Genomic DNA, 20,538 nt, shown 5'->3' with positions numbered 1-20,538 from the left:
AATCAGCTGTTTAATTCCCTCAAATCCGATTGTCTTCACATATTCTCTAGACATAGGAAGGTGCGTGGCGTCTTCAGGCTTCTGTGTCACCACCAGCTGGCACCTCCCACTCGGATCTTCCGGGCACCCCTATAGGCCAGCTGCTGGGCCTCCGTAAGGGTTCATCACTCCTGGAGCAGGTGTAGTAGGGGGCCAATATCCTCCTCCTTGGCTCCCCCCTGCGCCCCCCTGGGGCCTGTTGTAGCAGGTACAGGCTAGATGTCCATTCTGGTCGCATTGGTAACACGGTTCTAGCATCTTCTTCCCTGCTGCTGTCCATCCCCCTGGTGGTGGTCCTTGGCCAGGCTGTGTGTACATCTGGTATGGAACCGCTTGCACCCCTGGTGGTCCTTGTGGGTATGGATACCCCCCTTGTGGCCCCTGTGGGTAGGACTGGTAAGTAGCAGGATACCCCCCTTGTGGCCCCTGTGAGTAGGACTGGTAAGTAGCAGTCTGCACTCCAGGTGGCTGTTGCTGTGGGGCTAAAGCCTGCACTCCCTCTATGTTCCTCTCGCTTTCAGTCAATTGCACATGAGTCAATATTCTGAGTGATTCTTCGTCTTCTGCCTTCTGTATCTGAATATTCTTTCGATATAACTCAACTTGATGAGCTACGTGGTCTATATAAACAGCTTTGTTCATGTGTCGTAGCCCCACCACTTCTGCTAGCTTATCCTTAACTGGGGTAGGAAGCCCTTCTTGTATTTTTTCCCTGATTATGGATTTTTCTAAGGGGTTATCTTCAGCGTCTTTCCCTGTCACACTTCTCCATTGAGAGTGCACACGGGCAACAAACCCCCGGGGATTCTCATCTCCCCCCAGTGGCTTCACAATGATATTGTCTGGGTGAATGTGAGTAGGGTAGATCTCCCTGATTGCTTTCCACAGTTTGCCTCTGTTTGCTGCGAAGAGCTCTGGATCATAAACTGATGTATTGATATATCTATGAAGTCCTGCCTTCATCAATATTTCCTGCATTGTATCCAATCCTGCAATAAGAGCTAAGAGTCTTTTCAGGTCTCCCATTGCGGCCTGCGTTCCTGTCAGTCTCACGTCCATCTCAGTAGTCCACGGGTATCCGCCGTCTTGAAGAACGGGGAGCTTCTCTATCACTTCAGACAGATCTGTATGATGCCACGGATGATATTCCATCTTGTTACCCCGAATCAGCACTGGACAGTTCTTTAATGTATTTGATGACATTCGGTGACAATCTTCCTCTCTTTCCGCTTTCTCCGGGCGTCTTCTCCCACCTTTCCTTTCGGCTGTGGCTATCATCTTCCTGACCTGCGCGTTGTAGCCTCCATCTGCATTGTCGTCATCACTTGAGTCTTCACTGCCATCTTCGCTGTCATCTTCCTCGTCACTCCTGTCGTCCCCTTTTCCCCTTGGCTCCTTCTTCTTCTTCTGGGAATGGTCCTCCAGTGCCTTAGCATATGGAGGGGGACTGGAGACAGGACACATGTCTGGGGATGAAATGTTCAATTTCTGTTCCAGTGTTCTGGCCAATTCTTTTTTCTTTTCCGGTTCCATCTGAGCTATTTTCTGTCCCTCTACCTTAAATAGATCTAAAATAGCTAACTCTAACTTGCGTTTCTCTGATCTAATCTTTCCTCTTTGATGTGCTTTGTGCCCATTGATAAGTATTTCCAATGTTGCAATTATTTGTAAATTAAGGCTGCCCTCTTTCGGCCACGGCTGTTCAATGTATGCCCAACAGCTATTCCATTTCGTAGACATTTTGCTAATTTCCCTAACAAGAGGATTCATTTTTTCCACTACAGCCATAGGGGATAACGTAGCCAACATTCCACGATGTTCACTAATATCTTTTAACAGCTTCGTTGAATTTGACCCCATTCTACTTGCTCAATATGCTGACAATATTCTATATTAGATAAGGTGTACGCTTCTTACAACCCACCTTATTTTGCCTTATTTGCTAAACAAATGCTAGTCCAATATAACTGTATTAACCGTCCACACAAAACCCTGCAACTCAGAATAACAGATTTGCCTCTTGTGTATGTCAGTGCAGTATTAACTTAAATCTAATATCTGTGTAAGTACTTTATACTTAAATGTGTTTCCTAATTGTTTATGAATATGTGTCACTTAATTACTCATTCAATACTAATTACAGTTCTGGTCAACACAATTATCAAATCACAAAGGCTGGTCAACACCTAAGTATTCACTGATTTACAAAAACCCTTTTACTGCTTAATTATCAATACAAACTATTCTGCTATTCCTTATCAAAAGCTGTGGACATGACCTAACTTGAAATAAAAGATGTAAATTACAAATATTAATTATAACCTGTAAAGAAATCGACTTGTTATTTGGAAAATGATTAATTATTAATTACAATCTGTAAAGAAATCGACTTGTTATTGGGAAGGAATGAAATGATTAATTATTAATTAGAATCTGTAAAGAAATCGACTTGTTAAGTGAAAGGAATGAATGATTAGTTAGAATTATTCATTGACACTTCATTGATGTAAACCTGTGAAGTCAATAAGCTATTATCAACATATCAAACAAAGGAATGGTTATCATTAGATTGTCACAAAACAATTGAGCAAAGTTTTGTGAAAACAGAAAAATAAAATGATCTGAATAATTAATTCAATCAATTTGTAATTAATTAAATTAATTAAAGTAATGTAATATATTACAATCATTTACAACCATCTATTTATTAATGTATCGGACTGTTTCATCGACCTCAGATGTATCTCCCTGAGGATTAGTATTTTAAAATGTCTTGTCGTATTTTGTCCAGCAGGCGGCGCCAAGCAACCGACTTGCGTATCGATTGCGCATGCGCCAGCTCCTCCGTGTAAAATGGAGTAGGGGAAGGAGGGGCTAGTCTTTGTCCTTCTCCTCTGAGGGGAAACCCGCTGCTGTGAAAAGATTAGTCTCACAACATATATTTTGCTTTCCACAATACTGTTATTTTCCACGACACAACAATTTCACGATTATCTTTCAATCCAGTTAAACTATTATTTATCTCATTCAAATATTCTACAATGCATTCACGTTTTCCTCATAGAGATGGCCTCTGTGTGTGTCCTTCCTCAAGGACAAAGACAATGGCGTCTAAGAATGGATTCTCTGACACAGTTCTGAAGAATCGATTTCTTAGTCTATAACAATAATGCTCTTTTCAATGCAATTTAACTATTAGTTACCGAACTAAATCTTACACGGTCCCTTCACAGAGATATCTAGGCCTGTGTGTGTCCGCGCGTGCCTGAGCGTGCGTGTTTCTGCTCCGCTGACAAAGGACAAAGGACACTGCAAATGGCGTCTAAGCTCCGCTGACAAAGGACAAAGGACACTGCAAATGGCGTCTAAGCTCCGCTGACAAAGGACAAAGGACAATGCAAATGGCGTCTAAATGCCAATGGCGTCTAAGACACACTTCTGCTACAGTTCTACAATAATGACTTATTACGCTTTAAAAACACAATTTTACACACACACTCACGATATTCCGTAATACCACTATTAGTTACACAACTAATATCTTAACATAAAAAAGCGAATTACCAAATTCAGCCCTATATCACCAATACAAACACTCAAATCCCTTACCAATCTAATCGTATATTTACAAAAAACGGGCTTCAAAGTCCGGCTCTCACCAACCCCACTTATTAAAGATTATGAAAGGTTTGTTTCTATTCCAACAAGATACTTTACTTTAAGGTTGTTTTAGTCTCAAAGAAAATGTTTGAAAAACACAGCCATTCCACACAATCATACCTTTCTTGCAGCTTCAGTTTTCAAACATAGATTTCCCTTTTTAGACTCCGTTGCTAGGCTCGCCATGTGTTGTGTATTTCTTATTGGTTATGAATCAAAGAACAGTTATTGAGTTTAAGACGATTTAATCCGAGTTACAAACAGATTTATACATACATGTGTTGATCCTGTGACCTGGGCTGGAAAAGAGGCCGCTCTCTAGCTAGCCTGCCCGTTTTGTTCAAGAGGGGAGGGGCCAGAATGTATGTGTGTTTGCCCAACCCCCAGAGGTCTCTGTTGGTCATCTGGTTGCCATAGAACCCTCATTGTTAGAGGGCATCATGTCCTTGCATGCCCTGGTATGTGTGTGTGTTTAAAATATACTACATATTCATACATAGATCATACATACTACAGAAATATACGACATTTCTAACCGGAGCGAAACCACCCTTTTCAAGCGGAGCATGCGTTGGTTGTTTGCTCCGGGAGCGACTTCGAATGCGCGTTCTCACAGCTCCAAACGACGCAGAGCAAAGCGAATTTTATCCTAAACTCCGGGTGACTGATGTCTTGATGTCTGTCCATCCCTCTAGAACCCCCGCTGTGTGGACGATGGAGGCAGGGTGATCAACAGCGTGCTGGAGGGGGACGTCAGCCTGTCGACAGGAGCAGTCATCCAACACTGCCATCTGCAGGTCAGGAGGCGTTCTGTCTCAGAGCCTGTTTACATATTCTGACATATTCACATATTCACTATATGAATAGTTCAAACTTGCATCCTTCCTTTATTGAGGGTCTGATCTGTACCCGATGGGGTACATGAAAGAAAGAGAGGTTTATTTATTATATTTTCTCTTAACAACGCCTATACAAATTCTTCACCCCCTTTTCAAACATTCACATCATTTCAATGTAGAAAAAATGTAGTAGCTTGTCATTAGGATATCTGAGGCTTGTATGCAAAAAGTAATTACTTAACTATTCTTTTTTTTTTAGGACCATATCAACATCAGCTGATATTACTGACTACTCGAAAATGATTCAAGTCACTGATTAACCTTTGAACTTTGCCCCCAGGGTCCACTAGAGCTCCAGTCAGGTTGTTTATTGTCAGGCCTGGAGGTGACCTCCTCATCGCACCTCCGGAAGCTGGCTTTAACTAATGACATCATCATCCAGGGACACCGTGTACAACTTGGAAATCTGAAGCTCACTGTTTATACAGCGCTGGGGGCTTCTGATGATCTTGAGGTAACAAAACGCTTTTTCTTGCTCTCCTTTGGTCATGTCATCACTCGGTAGCTCATGATGTCATTACAGTGCCCTGCGTCAGTAACGGGACAGTGAAGCATGTTTTCAAGTCAAACCACTGAAACATTACACAGTAAGAACAGTCCAGTATGAAAAAAAAAAATTAGGTTTAGAAGAAGGTGATAGAAGAAGGTTTTTCCTTCTATCAATGGCCCCGGGCCTGAGCTGGATTACTCTTCCTGCTACGACTGGTGGATTGATGATTTTGGTGGATTGCTTAGTCAAATGTATTGATTGTAAGTTGCTTTGGAATAAGGTGTCTGCTAAATGCCAAAAATGTAAAAATGTAATGTATTTCACATCCCCCAGCCTGACTCTGATCACCCCCATCGAGCCAGCCAGAGGAGGAGTTGTACAGTCTTATTAGGGCAGGCAGAAAATATCTCCTATGGTGCTCCTTAGTGCAGCTAAGAAGGATCTGAGGAGTAGAGCAGAGACAGTTGAGACACCCCCCGTCTCTCCGCCCCTGCCTCTCACCCACGCCTCCCTCTCCTCTAGGTCGCCTCTGACGATGGAACTGCTACCTTCCTCAACCACAGTTGGAGAGACCTCTACGACCGCACTGAGATACAGTAGGACTGATAGCGTGGCGAGACTAACCATCTTAGAAACTAACCACCATAGAGACTAACCACCATAGAGATGAATAGAGACTAACCCCACCCCCTGTCTCAAGGACCCGACCCACCCTGGGCACGTACACTTTGTCAAGCTGCCCTCGAACAGGAGGTACAGGACCCCGGCCGCTAAGACAAACAGACTGAAGAATTGCTTCTACCACAGGGCCGTCAAGGCCCTGAACACAGAAAAGGCCTAAGTTCTGGGCCCAGGACAGTCCGGACGGATTGTATGGCAGCTAGTGCTGAGGCACAAACATGTACATTTTCAAGCCTGCAAACTGTGACACTTTAAAATAATGTGAAAAAATACTTTTTGTGCAATATGACAACCCTAGTTGACTATCTGTGCAGTATAGTACAGTGGATTGTGTACATAGCCTTTATTGATGTAAACCAGCTCCTTACCTTCTTGTGATTTTATGCATCTATGCTTTTTCTAAAATGTGTTTTCTTTTTCCTTTCCTAACACCAGGGGAGCCACCCCTCCTAAATTTCGTTGTTTGGTACCTGTACTGTAGCAATGACAAATAAAGTCCATTCCATTCCATTCCATTAACATTAACCTTAACATGACCCTTGACCTTGCCTTAAACCTGAAACCCAGCTCATCTAGACACTTTTTTCAGTAATATTTCCATTGTTGAGCTTTCTTTGTCTGGCGGGGAGCTACCATGTAGCCATGTAGCCATGCCAGGGGACATGAATGGGAGCAGCAGCACCACTCTCAGTATAACTACTTAACATCCCTCTACAAGATCTGTGTGGGCTGTACACGCATTGTCGATATGAAAACAATTAGCTATTTCCACTATTGCATGCATAAACTATGTATTATTGCATGTTATTCAAACTGAAAACATGATACAGTATGTGACTAGCTGTTGTACTCAGGTGGATGAGCAGAACATAATAATTAATTTTAAATTTTGCCATTTAGCAGACGCTTTTATCCAAAGCGACTTACAATTACGAATTACAGGGACATTCCCCCTGGAGTAACTGAGGGCTAAGTGCCTTACCCAAGGGCACACTAGTAGTGGTGTGGCTTCAGGCGGGATTTGAACTCACAACCTTCCGATCACAAGTCCAACTCACTATCCACTAGACCACCACTACCCCCCCATCACACCTCCCCCCTCCTCCCCTGCAGGTCTGAGGAGCTGTGGGGGTCCAGCGGACCCCGCTCCCTCCTGGAGGCTCGCCTGTTCCCGGTCTTCCAGCCCAGAGAGGGCGCTGTAGGGCTGGAGGAGGGCGTCGGCTGGCTGCTGGGCGGGCCTGGGTCGCTGAAGCAGTGGCAGGGGGCCTGGAGGCTGTCTCTCAGGGAGGTGCTGTCCCTGGCTGACCAGGATGCGGAGCTGGGCTGGAGGGAGGAGCTGTTCTTCCTGGCAGGGAGGAGGAGAGTGACGGACACACTGAAGGGCCACAGTGACCACAGCCTCCTGCCCTGCTTCAGAGCTGCTGTGCTGGGAGGCCAGCAGGAGGCGCTGCTGAGCACACTAGACTCCAGTGAGTGGCTCATTTCCAAATGGGTTTTTTTATCGATTTTTTTTATTTTTATTTGAATTATTGACAATAATACAAATACATAGATGGAGACAATGATGCTTGTAATTGTCAGGGATGGAGCGATAAAGTCTGTGACTTGTTTCCGTCGCTGTCCCTGGTGTTAAAAAGGGCCACGAGGGGAAGGGGCCATACCAACAGCCACTCCCATACAGTACAACACTCCCGTACAGTACAACACTCCCATACAGTCATACAGTACAACAGAACAGACAGACAAACAGGTCCTTGATGTGGGAAGACAAAGCGCATCAATAGCAACCAACAAGTCCATAAAAACTTCCAAGACGTATATAATTTAGCCTGGAACATACAAGTCCTTCTCCTGTCCTATAACTCTCTATTTGGTTTACAGTGGGATGTTGCTAAACAGCTGTATTCTGATCTTAGCCTTGAAAGCTGCGGTACTGTCAGTTTCTTTGATGCTTAAAGGCAACTTGTTCCATTCCACTGCGCCTGTATATGTGAACGAAACTTCTCCTGTTTTTTTTACTGTGTCTACAGGGGACTAGATTATCGCAGCTTCCTCTAGTGTTGTATGAGTGTGCTATTCTCTCAAAGAGATTATTAAAGTAAGCCGGAGCTCTGTTGTTCAGGACCCTGTGGACTGTCACAAGACGCATCTGACTGGCTCTGGCTTCAACTGGCAGCCATTGAAGCTCCATGAATTGGGCCTTTCCAACGTGCGCTTTGTAACGGAAGCCCAACACCACTCTAATTAATTTCTTCTGTGCTGTTTGAAGTTTAGTTTTCAGAGGTTTGTTGAGGTTCCAGTACCATGAGCTGATTGCATAATTAAAATGGCACTGAACTAGGCATGAGGCTAGGGTTCTAAGACATTTTTGGTTTAAAAACGAGGACTTCCTGGCGATGGGGTCATGCAGGCTTCCCACCAGTATTTAGCGTAGAATTTTGCGTTTTGCTCTCTATCGGTTCATTCTGAGAGAGCTCAGAGTGGGATACATAGATATCTCAAAGTAACACAAAGCTCTGTCTATGAATTTGAGATCGCACCTTTTAACACTCCACCCTCTCTCTCTCTCTCTCTCTGGGACCTCCAGTCGCGGCAGGGAGCAAAGAGAACCTGGGCGTGGCGGCCCGCTGCCTGGCCTGTATAGCTGACGTGCTGGGCTGTCTGGCCGGGGAGGGCAGGGGGGGTCTGAGGAGCGGGCCGGCCGCCAACCGTGCCTGGAGCCACGCCTTCTCTCTGCTGGAGCGGGGGGACCTGCCTGGCGGGGTGCAGACCCTGGCCGCCCAGAGACTCAACTGGCTCAGCAGGTACGACCACCCAGCACACTACCTGGTTACTATGACTACCAGCACACTACCTGGTTACTATGACTACCAGCACACTACCTGGTTACTATGACGACTAGCACACTACCTGGTTACTATGACCACCAGCACACTACCTGGTTACTATGACTACCAGCACACTACCTGGTTACTATGACGACCAGCACACTACCTGGTTACTATGACTACCAGCACACTACCTGACTACCTGAACACTGAATGTGCTTTTTCCGGACCAAAACAGGATTCGTTCATGAAATATTTCTTTCTTTCCCTGATTGCTAATTATTAAACGTAGAGTCGTTACAACCATTAGGAAGCTTTTAGAAAGCTCGAAATGTTACATACTGTACCTTCTTAAGCCTAAATTAGATGTAAATTACTTGCAACAAAAATCCAAAAGTCAAAAGTGGCTGTATTAGAAATGAAGCCGGTCAAGATTATCATGATGCAGCCTTTGAGTTTGCGACAATGGAAACAGATCATTATTTTGTCATTTACACGAGTCAATAATACATGCAGTATTAGTAGTGTTAGTGTGACCTACTGCGTGGATGTGTTGCTGCCCTCTACAGGACAGACTTGCTAGTGCGTGCAGCGCGACACTACGAGGGGGCTGGGCAGGTGCTGCTACGCCAAGCTGTGATGTCAGCACAGGCGTACGTCTCCATCGGTCGTGGCGAGGTGATGCCCATAGGGGCGTGGCAGGAAGTGGAGTGTCCTGCCAGGTTGGACCTATCAGGTGAGTCGCAGAGGCCTGGTTCACCAGTTCTTATGAACACTAAAACAGCCATGAGGGGTCATTTGACCTCTGTGACTAAAGAAAAATGTTATATCTTTGCACTCTATCAAATTTCAGGACCCTCCTTTCATGACTTTTCCTAGATATGTGTGTTCTACCACCCAGTATCCTTACATTTTCAAAATCACATCAATAGTATAAAGCTATTTTGCCGTTTTTCTGTGTAGGAAGCAGGCTAATTGAACAGATGGCCAACTAGTGGTCGTTGTGTGTAAGTAGCAGCTTGAGCATTGTAAAGAGGCGGCTCTTTTAGTAGGTAAAAAAGGCACGGCTGTTCTAGTGTTAACACACCACCAGTCACAGCAGTAAGCCTGGAGATATTAGGCCCTCAAAACCCACTACTTCAAGCTCGCCTTCACCAGTTAACCCTCTCCCTCTCCCCCTCCCCTTCCCATGTGTCCCCAGCACTACCTCAATTACGCCCCTATACTTTCTTTTATTTATTTATTTTGTTTCTTTTTATTATTACTACTCGATCTTTTCAGTTTGTAAAGCGTCTTTGAGTGTCTAGAAAAGCACTATATAAGTCTAATGTGGGGTGGCTGTGGCGCAGAAGGTAGAGTCGGCGTCTAATGATTGGAAGGTTGGCAGATCGGCGGTTCGAGCCCCGGCTGGCCACATGTCAAAGTGTCCTTGGGCAAGACACTGAACCCCAAATTGCTCCCAATGAGCGGGCCGGCGCCTTGCATGGTAGCTTGCCGCCATTGGTGTGTGAATGTGTGTGTGAATGGGTGAATGAGAGGCTGTTGTAAAGTGCTTTGGATAAAGGCACTATATAAGTGCAGTCCATTTACCATCCATCTGTTAAACGAGAACAGCCATGGAGGGGGCATTTGACCATAATGTATTATTATTATTATTATTATTATTACAAGTTCTTATGAACACACCACCAGTCAACAGCAGTAATCTCCCCCCCAGGTGGCTGGAGTGACACGCCCCCCATCGCCTTTGAACACGGCGGCTCCGTGGTCAACGTGGCCGTGAGGGTCGATGGGAGGCGGCCCATCGGCGCCAGGGCTCGGCGCATCAAGGAGCCCCGCCTGCTATTGGTCAGTTCCAGCGGAGGGATGGACTGCGGTGTCGCCATGGAGACCGTTTGTGAAAGGCTGGAGGATCTGAAGGACCACTGTCAGCCGCACGCACCTGGTGAGGCTCTGCTTGCTTCCTCCCTCCATCGAGGTAGGGAGGGAGGGGGGAGGGGAGGAGAGAGAGGGGAGGGGAGGAGGGAGGGGCTAGGGGAGGAGGGAGGGGCTAGGGGAGGAGGGAGGGAGGAGGGAGGGAGAGAGGAGAGGGATGGAGGGAGGAAGCAAGCAGGGGACAGGGGAGGAGGGAGAGAGGAGAGGGATGGAGGGAGGAGTGGTGTGGTAGTACAGTACATGTCGGGTCAGGGGTTTTTCTTATTTGAAAATTGAAATAAAACTTCTGTGAACAGTCAGCAGGGTTCCCACGGGTCCTTGAAATCCTTGAAAGTTTGTGAATTTGAGAGAAAAAAAATCAAGGCCTTAAAAGTTTTTCAAAATAGACATAGGTCATTGAAAGTGCTTGAATTCCTCTCTCTCTCTCTCTCTATTTTTTTTAAATATATATTCAAAAATGTTTTTCTTAGCTCGTCAACTAGTAAATAAGTCTTTGTATTGCTTAACTTTACACATATTTCACAATATATTGTTTTGCTGTTCTGTGATAGAGAAGGCAAGAGACCATCTAGTGTTCACACATTCAAGCCTCTCTTTTTAATTGTTGTCTGTGAGCGGATAGTTCCTATTATATCAATTCTCATCTAGATGCGTCTCAAACTATGCCGTGTTGGGTCCTTGACTTTGAGGGAATTGAGTCTTGAAAGTCCTTGAAAGGTGCTTGAATTTGATGTTTCAGAAGGTGCGGGAACCCTGGATTATGCAATAACTGCAATAACTAATCTGCAACCCATTGACCTCACTAGATGCTGGGTATTGTCTGGGGATGGCCTGTACTGCAGCCATCTTCAGGTGTTTGTTTTTAGATCTTTTTGCCTAAACTCTTATCAGGAAATTATGTTCAATTGGATTAAATGTAAAGATTGACTTGGCCATTCAAGAATTGCCATAGTTACTCCCTAGTTGCAGTTCAAAGTAGTCACAGATGAAATGGTGAAAGCATTTATAATCAAGTTTGTTATCAATAATAAGTTTGTCTTCCGCTCCTTCCTCTCCTCTCCAGTTCCTTAGCCAATCAGGTCAGTAAGCCATCTCCTGCAACAGAATCACTGTATTCAGGCAGGGCCAATGTCAAGTGAGCTCAGCTGATTATATTAGTCTATAGGCCCCACTCCACTGGAAATAATACTTTAAGCTCTTTTGTTATACCTTGATAATGAACTGTATGGACACACACACACACACACACACACACACACACACACACACACTCATGTAGTGTATGGGATGTATTACCTGAGCCTGCTGGCTGGGATTTCTCTGAGTGGAGGCTGGTATTCAGGGCCCAGGCTGCTGCGATTGTGGTGACCGTTAGGTGATCCTTATGGCCCATGTTCACCTGCAACAAAGTCAAAACAGGACATAAGGGGGTTAGAGGTGATTGGTGAAAGAAGAGGAGGTAGAATGCAAAGTCAGAGTAGTGACGTTGGTCCACAAATCAGGAAGCAGATCATGGTAGTTAGGTCAAGGTATAGCCTACACATTTCCCCCCAACCATAACACAGCCTCAGATGTCAGACTATAGACTACTGTAGATTATATCTCTTTCTATTCATTCTTTTTCACTCACCATCCGTTGCCTCTCTTTTGTCAGAGCTTCCTCCCTCGGTTTTTTGTCCATCTTCAATTCTTCTCTCTCTTCTTCCAGCAGTCCTCTCTGGTTAGTCAGGGCGTCGCTGTCGCTCCATGTTTTGAGCATATGCTCCTGTTGAGCTCTGTTCAGTTTGAGCCTCTCTTGCCAGAGCCTCTCTCCCTTCTCAGCCATCTCCTCTTTCTCCTTCCTCAGAAGTTCCTCCTCTTTCTTGTTCTTCAAACGCTTTTTGAGCATGTGCTCCTGTTGAGCTCTGTTTAGTTTGAGCCTCTTTTGCCAGAGCCTCTCTCCCTTCTCAGCCATCTCCTCTCTCTCCTTCCTCAGAAGTTCCTCCTCTTTCTTGTTCTTCAAACGCTGCTGTTCGGTTTCCTGTCTCTCTCTTTCCATCCTCTCCATTTCCTCACTCTCTCTCAAGTTCATCTTGCTCTCCCTCTCCTTTAACTTCTCTCTCTCTTCTTCCAGCAGTCCTCTCTGGTTAGTCAGGGCATCAGTGTCGCTCCATGTTTTGAGCATGTGCTCCTGTTGAGCTCTGTTTAGTTTGAGCCTCTTTTGCCAGAGCCTCTCTCCCTTCTCAGCCATCTCCTCTCTCTCCTTCCTCAGAAGTTCCTCCTCTTTCTTGTTCTTCAAACGCTTTTTGAGCATGTGCTCCTGTTGAGCTCTGTTTAGTTTGAGCCTCTTTTGCCAGAGCCTCTCTCCCTTCTCAGCCATCTCCTCTCTCTCCTTCCTCAGAAGTTCCTCCTCTTTCTTGTTCTTCAAACGCTGCTGTTCGGTCTCCTGTCTCTCTCTTTCCATCCTCTCCATTTCCTCACTCTCTCTCAAGTTCATCTTGCTCTCCCTCTCCTTTAACTTCTCTCTCTCTTCTTCCAGCAGTCCTCTCTGGTTAGTCAGGGCATCAGTGTCGCTCCATGTTTTGAGCATGTGCTCCTGTTGAGCTCTGTTTAGTTTGAGCCTCTTTTGCCAGAGCCTCTCTCCCTTCTCAGCCATCTCCTCTCTCTCCTTCCTCAGAAGTTCCTCCTCTTTCTTGTTCTTCAAACGCTGTTGTTGCATTTCCTGTCTCTCTCTTTCCATCACCTGCCTTTCTCTCTCCATCTCCTCACTCCCCCTCTCAACCTCCTCTGCCTCCTCTCAACCTCCTCCTCCTTTGCCCTCAACTCCTCCCTGTCCTCCAATAAGATGTCTGTCTTCTCTTTCCACCACTCTACCTTTATTTCCACCTGCTGTTGCTTCCTGCTCAACACCATGTTGTCTCTGTTGAGCTGCTTCCTTTCCTCAAAGAGGGCCACCTCCATTCCTTCCATCTCCTCCTCCTTCTTCTCCAAGGCCTCCATAGCACTCCTTATATCCTCCCACTGTCTCTCAATATCTTCTCTCTCTTTGTCCATGTTTGCAAATGAATGTAGAACACTGCACTGCACTGAGCTGAAGTTACTTACTTTTGAATGTTTTACATCCGTTGTCATGGTAGTGATAAACAGCATCAGAACTTCTATACATTCCAACATTCTAAATGACACAATAAAAGATATAGGCTGCCTTCGTAAATTCGTTCTGGAAATCTGATCAGCACTCATGGAATGCCTCTTGTCCAATCAAATTACTTGGTCCCTTGCCGTTGAACACACTGTGCGCTCCGGCGCTCTCAGAGCGAATTTACGAAATGGTAAATGGACTGACTTATAGCGCCTTTATCCAAAGCGCTTTACAACGGCCTCTCATCCACCCATTCACACACACATTGTCCGCGGTGTCTTGAAAAGTATTAAAAGTTGATAAATCGATTTTGGGAAAATCAAGACCCTTAATAAGTATTAAAAAGTCTTATCACGATTTTATGAGGTCTTGAATTTTGTATGTATTTTTCTGAATTAGACTCTGTCCAAAGAGTTTGTCCTAAAAACTTTTAGTAAAAGTTCGTGAATTTATTAGTTTTATTAAAAAAACTAAGATGAACCGGAAACTTTAACGTAATGCATAACCCCGAGGTTATGTCACATGACGCCCTGAGAGCGAAAGACGAAAACGAATTTCTTTGAATCATTTTGTAGAAACCAAGTGGAAAGTGTAAAAAAATAACAATGGGAAAGTGTACATTTGCGGAGTCCTGGTTGGATGTGCCAGACTTTAAGCCATGGCTGCCTGCAACCAGTCGCCGGTAACATCAGGGAGGCGTATTGTATATGTAAAAAGAAAACAAGTGTTGCATCGATGGGGATCAACGGGGTTAAGTCGCACATGCATGGCGCTAGCCACAAGGCCGCCGTTGGTCACCGAGAGCGGCAGCTCTCTATTGTAAATGTTTGTGCTACTGCCGTTGCAACACTACCTAAATCTACTGCCGACGTTACACCAGCCGCACCCAATGAAGCTCACGGTACAGCTACGACCGTGGCTACTAACAGGGCAGCCACCTCTGCCTCGTCTTTTGCCGACATCAGGTTGGCTCTGGGCGGCACACAAACACTGCGTGCGGAGATTATATGGTGTCTCGACACAGCGGTGAAACACCACTCACTGAACTCAAACGAAAACATTTCCGATGTTTTCAAGGCAATGTTTCCAGACTCGGACATTGCCAAGACGTTCTCCTGTGGCAAGGACAAAACTGGATATATAATAAGATTCGGGATAGCACCATACTTTAAGCAGCAGCTCATTGACACCATTAACAAGGCTGGCCAGTTTGTGCTGATGTTTGACGAGTCTCTCAACCAGTCAACAAAAACGAAACAGCTCGACGTCCACATTCGGTTTTGGCAGGATGACCGTGTTCAATCACGGTACATTGGCTCTCAATTCCTGGGACACGGAAAAGCTGACGACCTGCTGCATCACATCAAAGTACGTTTATTTACATTTTTCATACTTATACTTATGGACAATCGTGTGGCTAAAGTGTAGATTAATAGATGAGATTGGGATGTGGCAAGTGACTCGACACAGGTTGATGGGATTGGGGAGGAGGAGGCATGGACGGTAGAGAGGGTGGTTGTCTGTCAGTAAGGATAAAAATGTATCCCTAGGGATAAATGTGACACAGAGAGTGGTGTAATAAGGTTACTGTTGGATGTGTGATTTTGATTGATTGTGTGTGTGTGTGTGTGTGTGTGTGTGTGTGTGTGTGTGTGTGGTTATTGTGGGTCCTTTAACTAGCAAATTGTCTTCATTATTCTTGAGGAGTGAAGTTGGGTGACCAGGCTAGCAGTTCAGTTTAGCTTGAATGGCTTGGAAGTAATTTACATATAATGATGAGTGGAAATTAGGCTATAGTTAATATCTTACTGAATGTCTGAATGGCAGTGTATTTCAAGAATAAACATTTAATGAATATTGTCATTAAATACTAATTGCTGTGTCTATTCACAGGAATGTGTTGCAAAACTCAATATGAGGCAGCTTCTATCCATCAGTATGGACGGCCCAAATGTCAACTTGAAGTTGGCAGACCTCCTCCAGAAAGAGCATGCTGAGCTGTATGGTGCTCATCTAGTCAATGTTGGAAGCTGTGGGCTTCACACCATCCACAATGCAGTGAAGGCAGGTTTTACTATGTGGCAGCTGGACAAGGTCCTTCGAGCACTCCATTTCCTTTTCCACAATGTTCCAGCTAGGAGGGAAGACTTCACTGCCTTGACTGGGTCCACCTGCTTTCCGCTACCATTCTGTGGCCACGGGTAGGTTGAGAATACACATTGAGAAAGGGCTTGGCCTGAAATGTCTGTGTTTTTATGTGGCAACAATGAAGTAAAATGACACAATTAAAATTGGAGTGACCTGACATTGTCCATTTTTGCACGGGTGGGTTGAAAATGTCCCTGTGTCAGAGAGGGCAATTCTAGTGTGGCCAATGATCATGATGTACATGGATGCAGTCAAGCAGAAGAAGCTCCCAAACCCCGGTACTGCCTCTTACGACATCATTGAGGCAGCACAAGCGGATCCCCTCATCATCGCCAAGCTCCAGTTCTTCCTGGCGATATCCAGGACCTTCAGGCCCTTCCTGACCAACTATCAAACTGATGAGCCAGTTCTGCCCTTCTTGGCCAAAGATTTGAGTGAGCTGCTGAAGGTAGTCATTACACTACGGCCTAATTCAACTATGATTAATCTATATTAACTAGTCCATACCCGTGGATTTGTGGTGGTCCACAACTCTGCAAAATAGTGCCCCTCTGCCAATCCATCCTCAATGCCATGTGCAGTTTTACATAGATTGGCCAAGTCACTTGAGATAAAACATTGATGCAAAGAAACACACACACTCACACCAATTATCTGTTTAATGGTAGGCTAGTAGGATAGTTCTGTCACTGATTGCTTGCTATATCCTTTTAAGAGTCTCCTGCGGCGGTTTGTAAAGGGGGAGCTCCTGCAAGACGCCACTCCCCTGAAGCTGACCAAAATTGACGTGGCTGATGAGGCGGACAGGGTATCCTACAAGGATGTTGACATAGGCCTGGGTGCTGAAACTGCCATCAAGGTAATTTTGGTACTGCCTATTTTCTTTTCAGGGATGTATGTCTGGATTTGCTCTATCTGTACACCAATCCAACTACAATTTGTACATCTTATTCTGCTGTTTGTATTATTATTATTAATTAATAATAATAATAATAATAGCGGATATGGAGAAACTTTTTTTAGACTATAAAGCTTACCTTCTACATAATTTATAGCCTATGTTTATAGTCTGTTCCTTATTTGTCACGGGCACTTCAGGGCAAGCCAGGAAGCAGGGTAGGTGAGCTTTCTGTGCTCACCTTCAGGAAAGAGTGCATGCAGGGCCTGGTTAACATGGTTAAGAAAGTGCAGGAGAAAAGCCCCCTGAACATTCCAGTGATCAGGGCCATTGGATGTTTGGATCCCACAAGCATGCACAGAGATGCAGAGTGGTGCCTCGCAAAGATGAAGACAACAGTACAAACAATGCTGCAGGACAAGCAGTTGGCAGGAGGCGTCTCAGCTGGTAGGAAAAATATACAGAGAGTAGAAGTGGATAGGTTACTGTAGGCTAAGACCATTTTCTGTGCATTCTTTTGTCAGTGTGAAAGTGTCTAAGCTTTTTTCAAATGCATCCGAATGAAATAATAGTAACACAGAAGATATCTACACTACACTGCTTTCCTTTTAATTACTTTACAGACACTGTGCCGTGTATTTGTCCAATGAAAGATTAACTAAATGACTAGAATTTAATTTAACCTATTAGTAATATTTATTTAATTTCCCCTGTTCCAGGTGATGTGATCGTCCAACAGTTCCAGAGCTTTCTCTCTCTTGAGGCGAGAGATGAGAGATTCCTCTCCTTTCAGCCCCTGAAGGAGCGGCTTGATGTGTTCCTGCACTCAGCACTCAGCCAGTCTTACCCTGAGCTGTCCACGTTTTCTCAGAGCCTTCTACTTCTGTCCCATGGACAAGCCACGGTAGAAAGAGGATTCTCCATCAACAAGGAGGTTGAAACGTGCAACATCCTTGAAAGGTCGATGGAAGCTTTGAGGTTGATCTGCGACAAGGTCTGTGTCTGTGGGGGTGTTCTCAAGGTACCTCTCACCAAGGAGTTCATGGGTTCAGTAGCCTCTGCAAGGTCAAAGTACAGGATTTACCTGGAAGATGAACGGAGGAAGAAACTGAGTTCTGCACAGGGCCTCAAGAGAAAAGCCGTTCTAGAGGACATAGAAGACCTGAAGAAAAAGAAAAAGGTTCTGGCAGAGGTGTGCCACTCCCTCCAAAGAGATGCTGATCAGCTAGCCGAGCAGGCAGAGGGGAAATGTGGATCATTAATGGCCCAGCTGCTCACAAAATCAAACACCCTGAGAAGAAGATGCAAAGAAAAACAGAACACACTGGTCGAAACTGAGAAGCTGCTGGACTCGAAATCAGACGAGCTGAGGCACATGAAGTCATGAAGATCTTTTTTTTGGTTGAGTGGAGCATGTCATGACCAAACCCAAACCTGTCTGAGAACACTGTTGTTGTTCAAATGGTGAATTAGGGAGGGGAGATGAATGAATGAATGAATGAATGAATGAATGGACTTTATTGTCATTGCTACAGTACAGGTACCAAACAACGAAATTTAGGAGGGGTGGCTCCCCTGGTGTTAGGAAAGGTAAAAAAAAAAAAAACTTTTAGAAAAAGAATAAAATCACAAGAAGGTAAAGAGCTGGTTTACATAAATAAAGGCTATGTACACAATCCACTGTACTATACTGCACAGATAGTCAACTAGGGTTGTCATATTGCACAAAAGTATTTTTTCACGTTATTTAAAGTGTCACAGTTTGCAGGCTTGAAATGTACATGTTTGTGCCTCAGCACTAGCTGCCATACAATCCGTCCAGACTGTCCTGGGCCCAGAACTTAGGCCTTTGCTGTGTTCAGGGCCTTGACGGCCCTGTGGTAGAAGCAGTTCTTCAGTCTGTTTGTCTTAGCGGCCGGGGTCCTGTACCTCCTTTTCGAGGGCAGCCTGATAAAGTGTACGTGCCCAGGGTGGGTCGGGTCCCTGGAGATCTAGGAGGCCTTCCTGAGACAGCGTGTGTTGTACAGCTCTTCCAGAGAGGGGAGGGGGGCGCCGGTGATCTTCTGTGCTGTTCTCACGACTCTCTGTAGCGCATTTCTCTCCGCTGTTGTGCAGCTGTAGAACCAGTTGCAGATGCCGTAGGTGAGGATGCTCTCCACTGCGCCGCGGTAGAAGGCCACCAGTATCTCCTGCTTGTTGTGTTCTTTCCTGAGGCATCTCAGGGTGTATAGCCGCTGTTGTGCCCTCTTGATGGTGCCTTTTGGACGCCTAGATGGTGCCTTTTGGGTGCCTAGATGGTCCTAGGACGTGTGTCTCCCTTGGTGGGATGAGTCACATTACGTCTTGTTTCTTAAATCCCTTTTTGTTTAACTAAGAGTTATTGGGATGTTATATGGACAGGATATGTTCTTTATCCTACATTAGGTCTACTGTATTGAAACATATGTGTATGCATGTTGGTGAGAGTATGCTGCCCTAACTGACTGTGTGCGTGCGTGCGTGTGTGCGTGTATATCTGTCTGTTTGTGTGTACGTGTATGTGTGGTGTGTGTGTACGTATGCATCTGTGTGTGTCTGTATATCTGTGTGTGTGTGTGTGTACGTGTATGTGTGGTGTGTGTGTACGTATGCATCTGTGTGTGTCTGTATATCTGTGTGTGTGTGTGTGTGTGTGTGTGTGCATGTATGTTTTTAATAAACCTTGCCTTTGGTTTAATTTTTCCCAGCCTATTTGAATTCTGTTGTATGATAGTGGTCTAGTCTATTGCAAACTAAAACTGTTAAGTTAAAGGTGTCACTGATGTAAACGGTTACAGCTCGAAGTGGCGGTGAGGTCTGGAAAAAGTCTTAGAAAGGTATTGAAATGAACCTCAAGATTCCTGTATATACCCTGTTCACACACCAATGGCGGCAAGCTACCATGCAAGGCGCCGGCCTGCTCATAGAGAGCAATTTGGGGTTCAATGTCTTGCCCAAGAACACTTCGACATGTGGCCAGCTGGGGCTCGAACCGCCGATCTGCCAACCTTGCGATCATTAGACGGCAGCTCTACCTCCTGCGCCACTCTACCTCCTGCACCACAGCCACCTCACGAACACAGCCATAATGAAAAGAACCTCTTGCATGGGCTTTAAATGGGTATTGCATTCAAGCAACAATAATTATTGCTTTAAAATGAATTGACCTTTAAGGGCCACCATAGATGTTCCCATGTTGAGTTTCCATTTCCCCCTCCCCTGCTCCAAGAGGATGAGAAATGACAAATACATATATTATGTATAATATTAGCTTACACTGCACTATTGATTAGTTCACAGACTATTACAAGGGTAGTTCACTCTTTCTAAACCGTCTCAAACTATCTGTCTCAAACGATGCCGTGTTGGGTCCTTGAATTTGAGGGAATTGAGTCTTGAAAGTCCTTGAAAGGTGCTTGAATTTGATGTCTCAGAAGGTGTGGGAACCCTGAGTCAGAGCCGGGACCCAGAGTCGGGAAGTTTTTGGGTTCGGGGGTGGACCCGTTAAGACCTCCACTCTGATGTGTCCCATCTTCCCAAGGTAACGTCATATCACAACTTTGGAAAACAAAATGAGACGGTATAACTCTATCCCTGTGTGTGTTTGTGTGTGTGTGTCAGGTGCCCTGCTGAAGGCGGTGTGTGTGTGCAGCGGCCTGGTCACCTTCCCTTCCCAGCAGCCCCTGGAGGAGCAGCTGCTGCAGAGGTGGGGAGGGGGGGTGGAGATCCACAGCTGGTCTCTGCTGCCCCACGGCTCTGGACTGGGTAAGAGAGAGAGAGAGAGAGAGAGAGAGAGAGAGAGAGAGAGAGAGCCGTCAGAC

General features: G+C 45.3%; 1 protein-coding gene across 1 annotated transcript in view; it reads left to right on the top strand.

Annotated features, from left to right (window-relative positions):
- Positions 1-20,538, top strand: part of LOC308170441 (L-fucose kinase-like) — a gene marked incomplete at both ends in the record, with an annotated part of 162,152 nt that overhangs the window by 134,772 nt on the left and 6,842 nt on the right. The window contains 8 exons of the mRNA XM_080545231.1: positions 4,395-4,496; positions 4,879-5,052; positions 5,611-5,684; positions 6,883-7,238; positions 8,357-8,573; positions 9,167-9,333; positions 10,315-10,542; positions 20,339-20,482. Coding sequence (XP_080401357.1) covers positions 4,395-4,496; positions 4,879-5,052; positions 5,611-5,684; positions 6,883-7,238; positions 8,357-8,573; positions 9,167-9,333; positions 10,315-10,542; positions 20,339-20,482 — 1,462 coding nt within the window. The remainder of the gene's footprint in view (positions 1-4,394; positions 4,497-4,878; positions 5,053-5,610; positions 5,685-6,882; positions 7,239-8,356; positions 8,574-9,166; positions 9,334-10,314; positions 10,543-20,338; positions 20,483-20,538) is intronic.

Source organism: Nansenia antarctica (genome assembly GCF_963989245.1).
Source record: "Nansenia antarctica genome assembly, chromosome: 14".
NCBI lineage: Eukaryota > Metazoa > Chordata > Actinopteri > Argentiniformes > Microstomatidae > Nansenia > Nansenia antarctica.
Note: the sequence above shows the minus strand (reverse complement) of the source record. Positions and strands in the feature narration are given on the sequence as shown.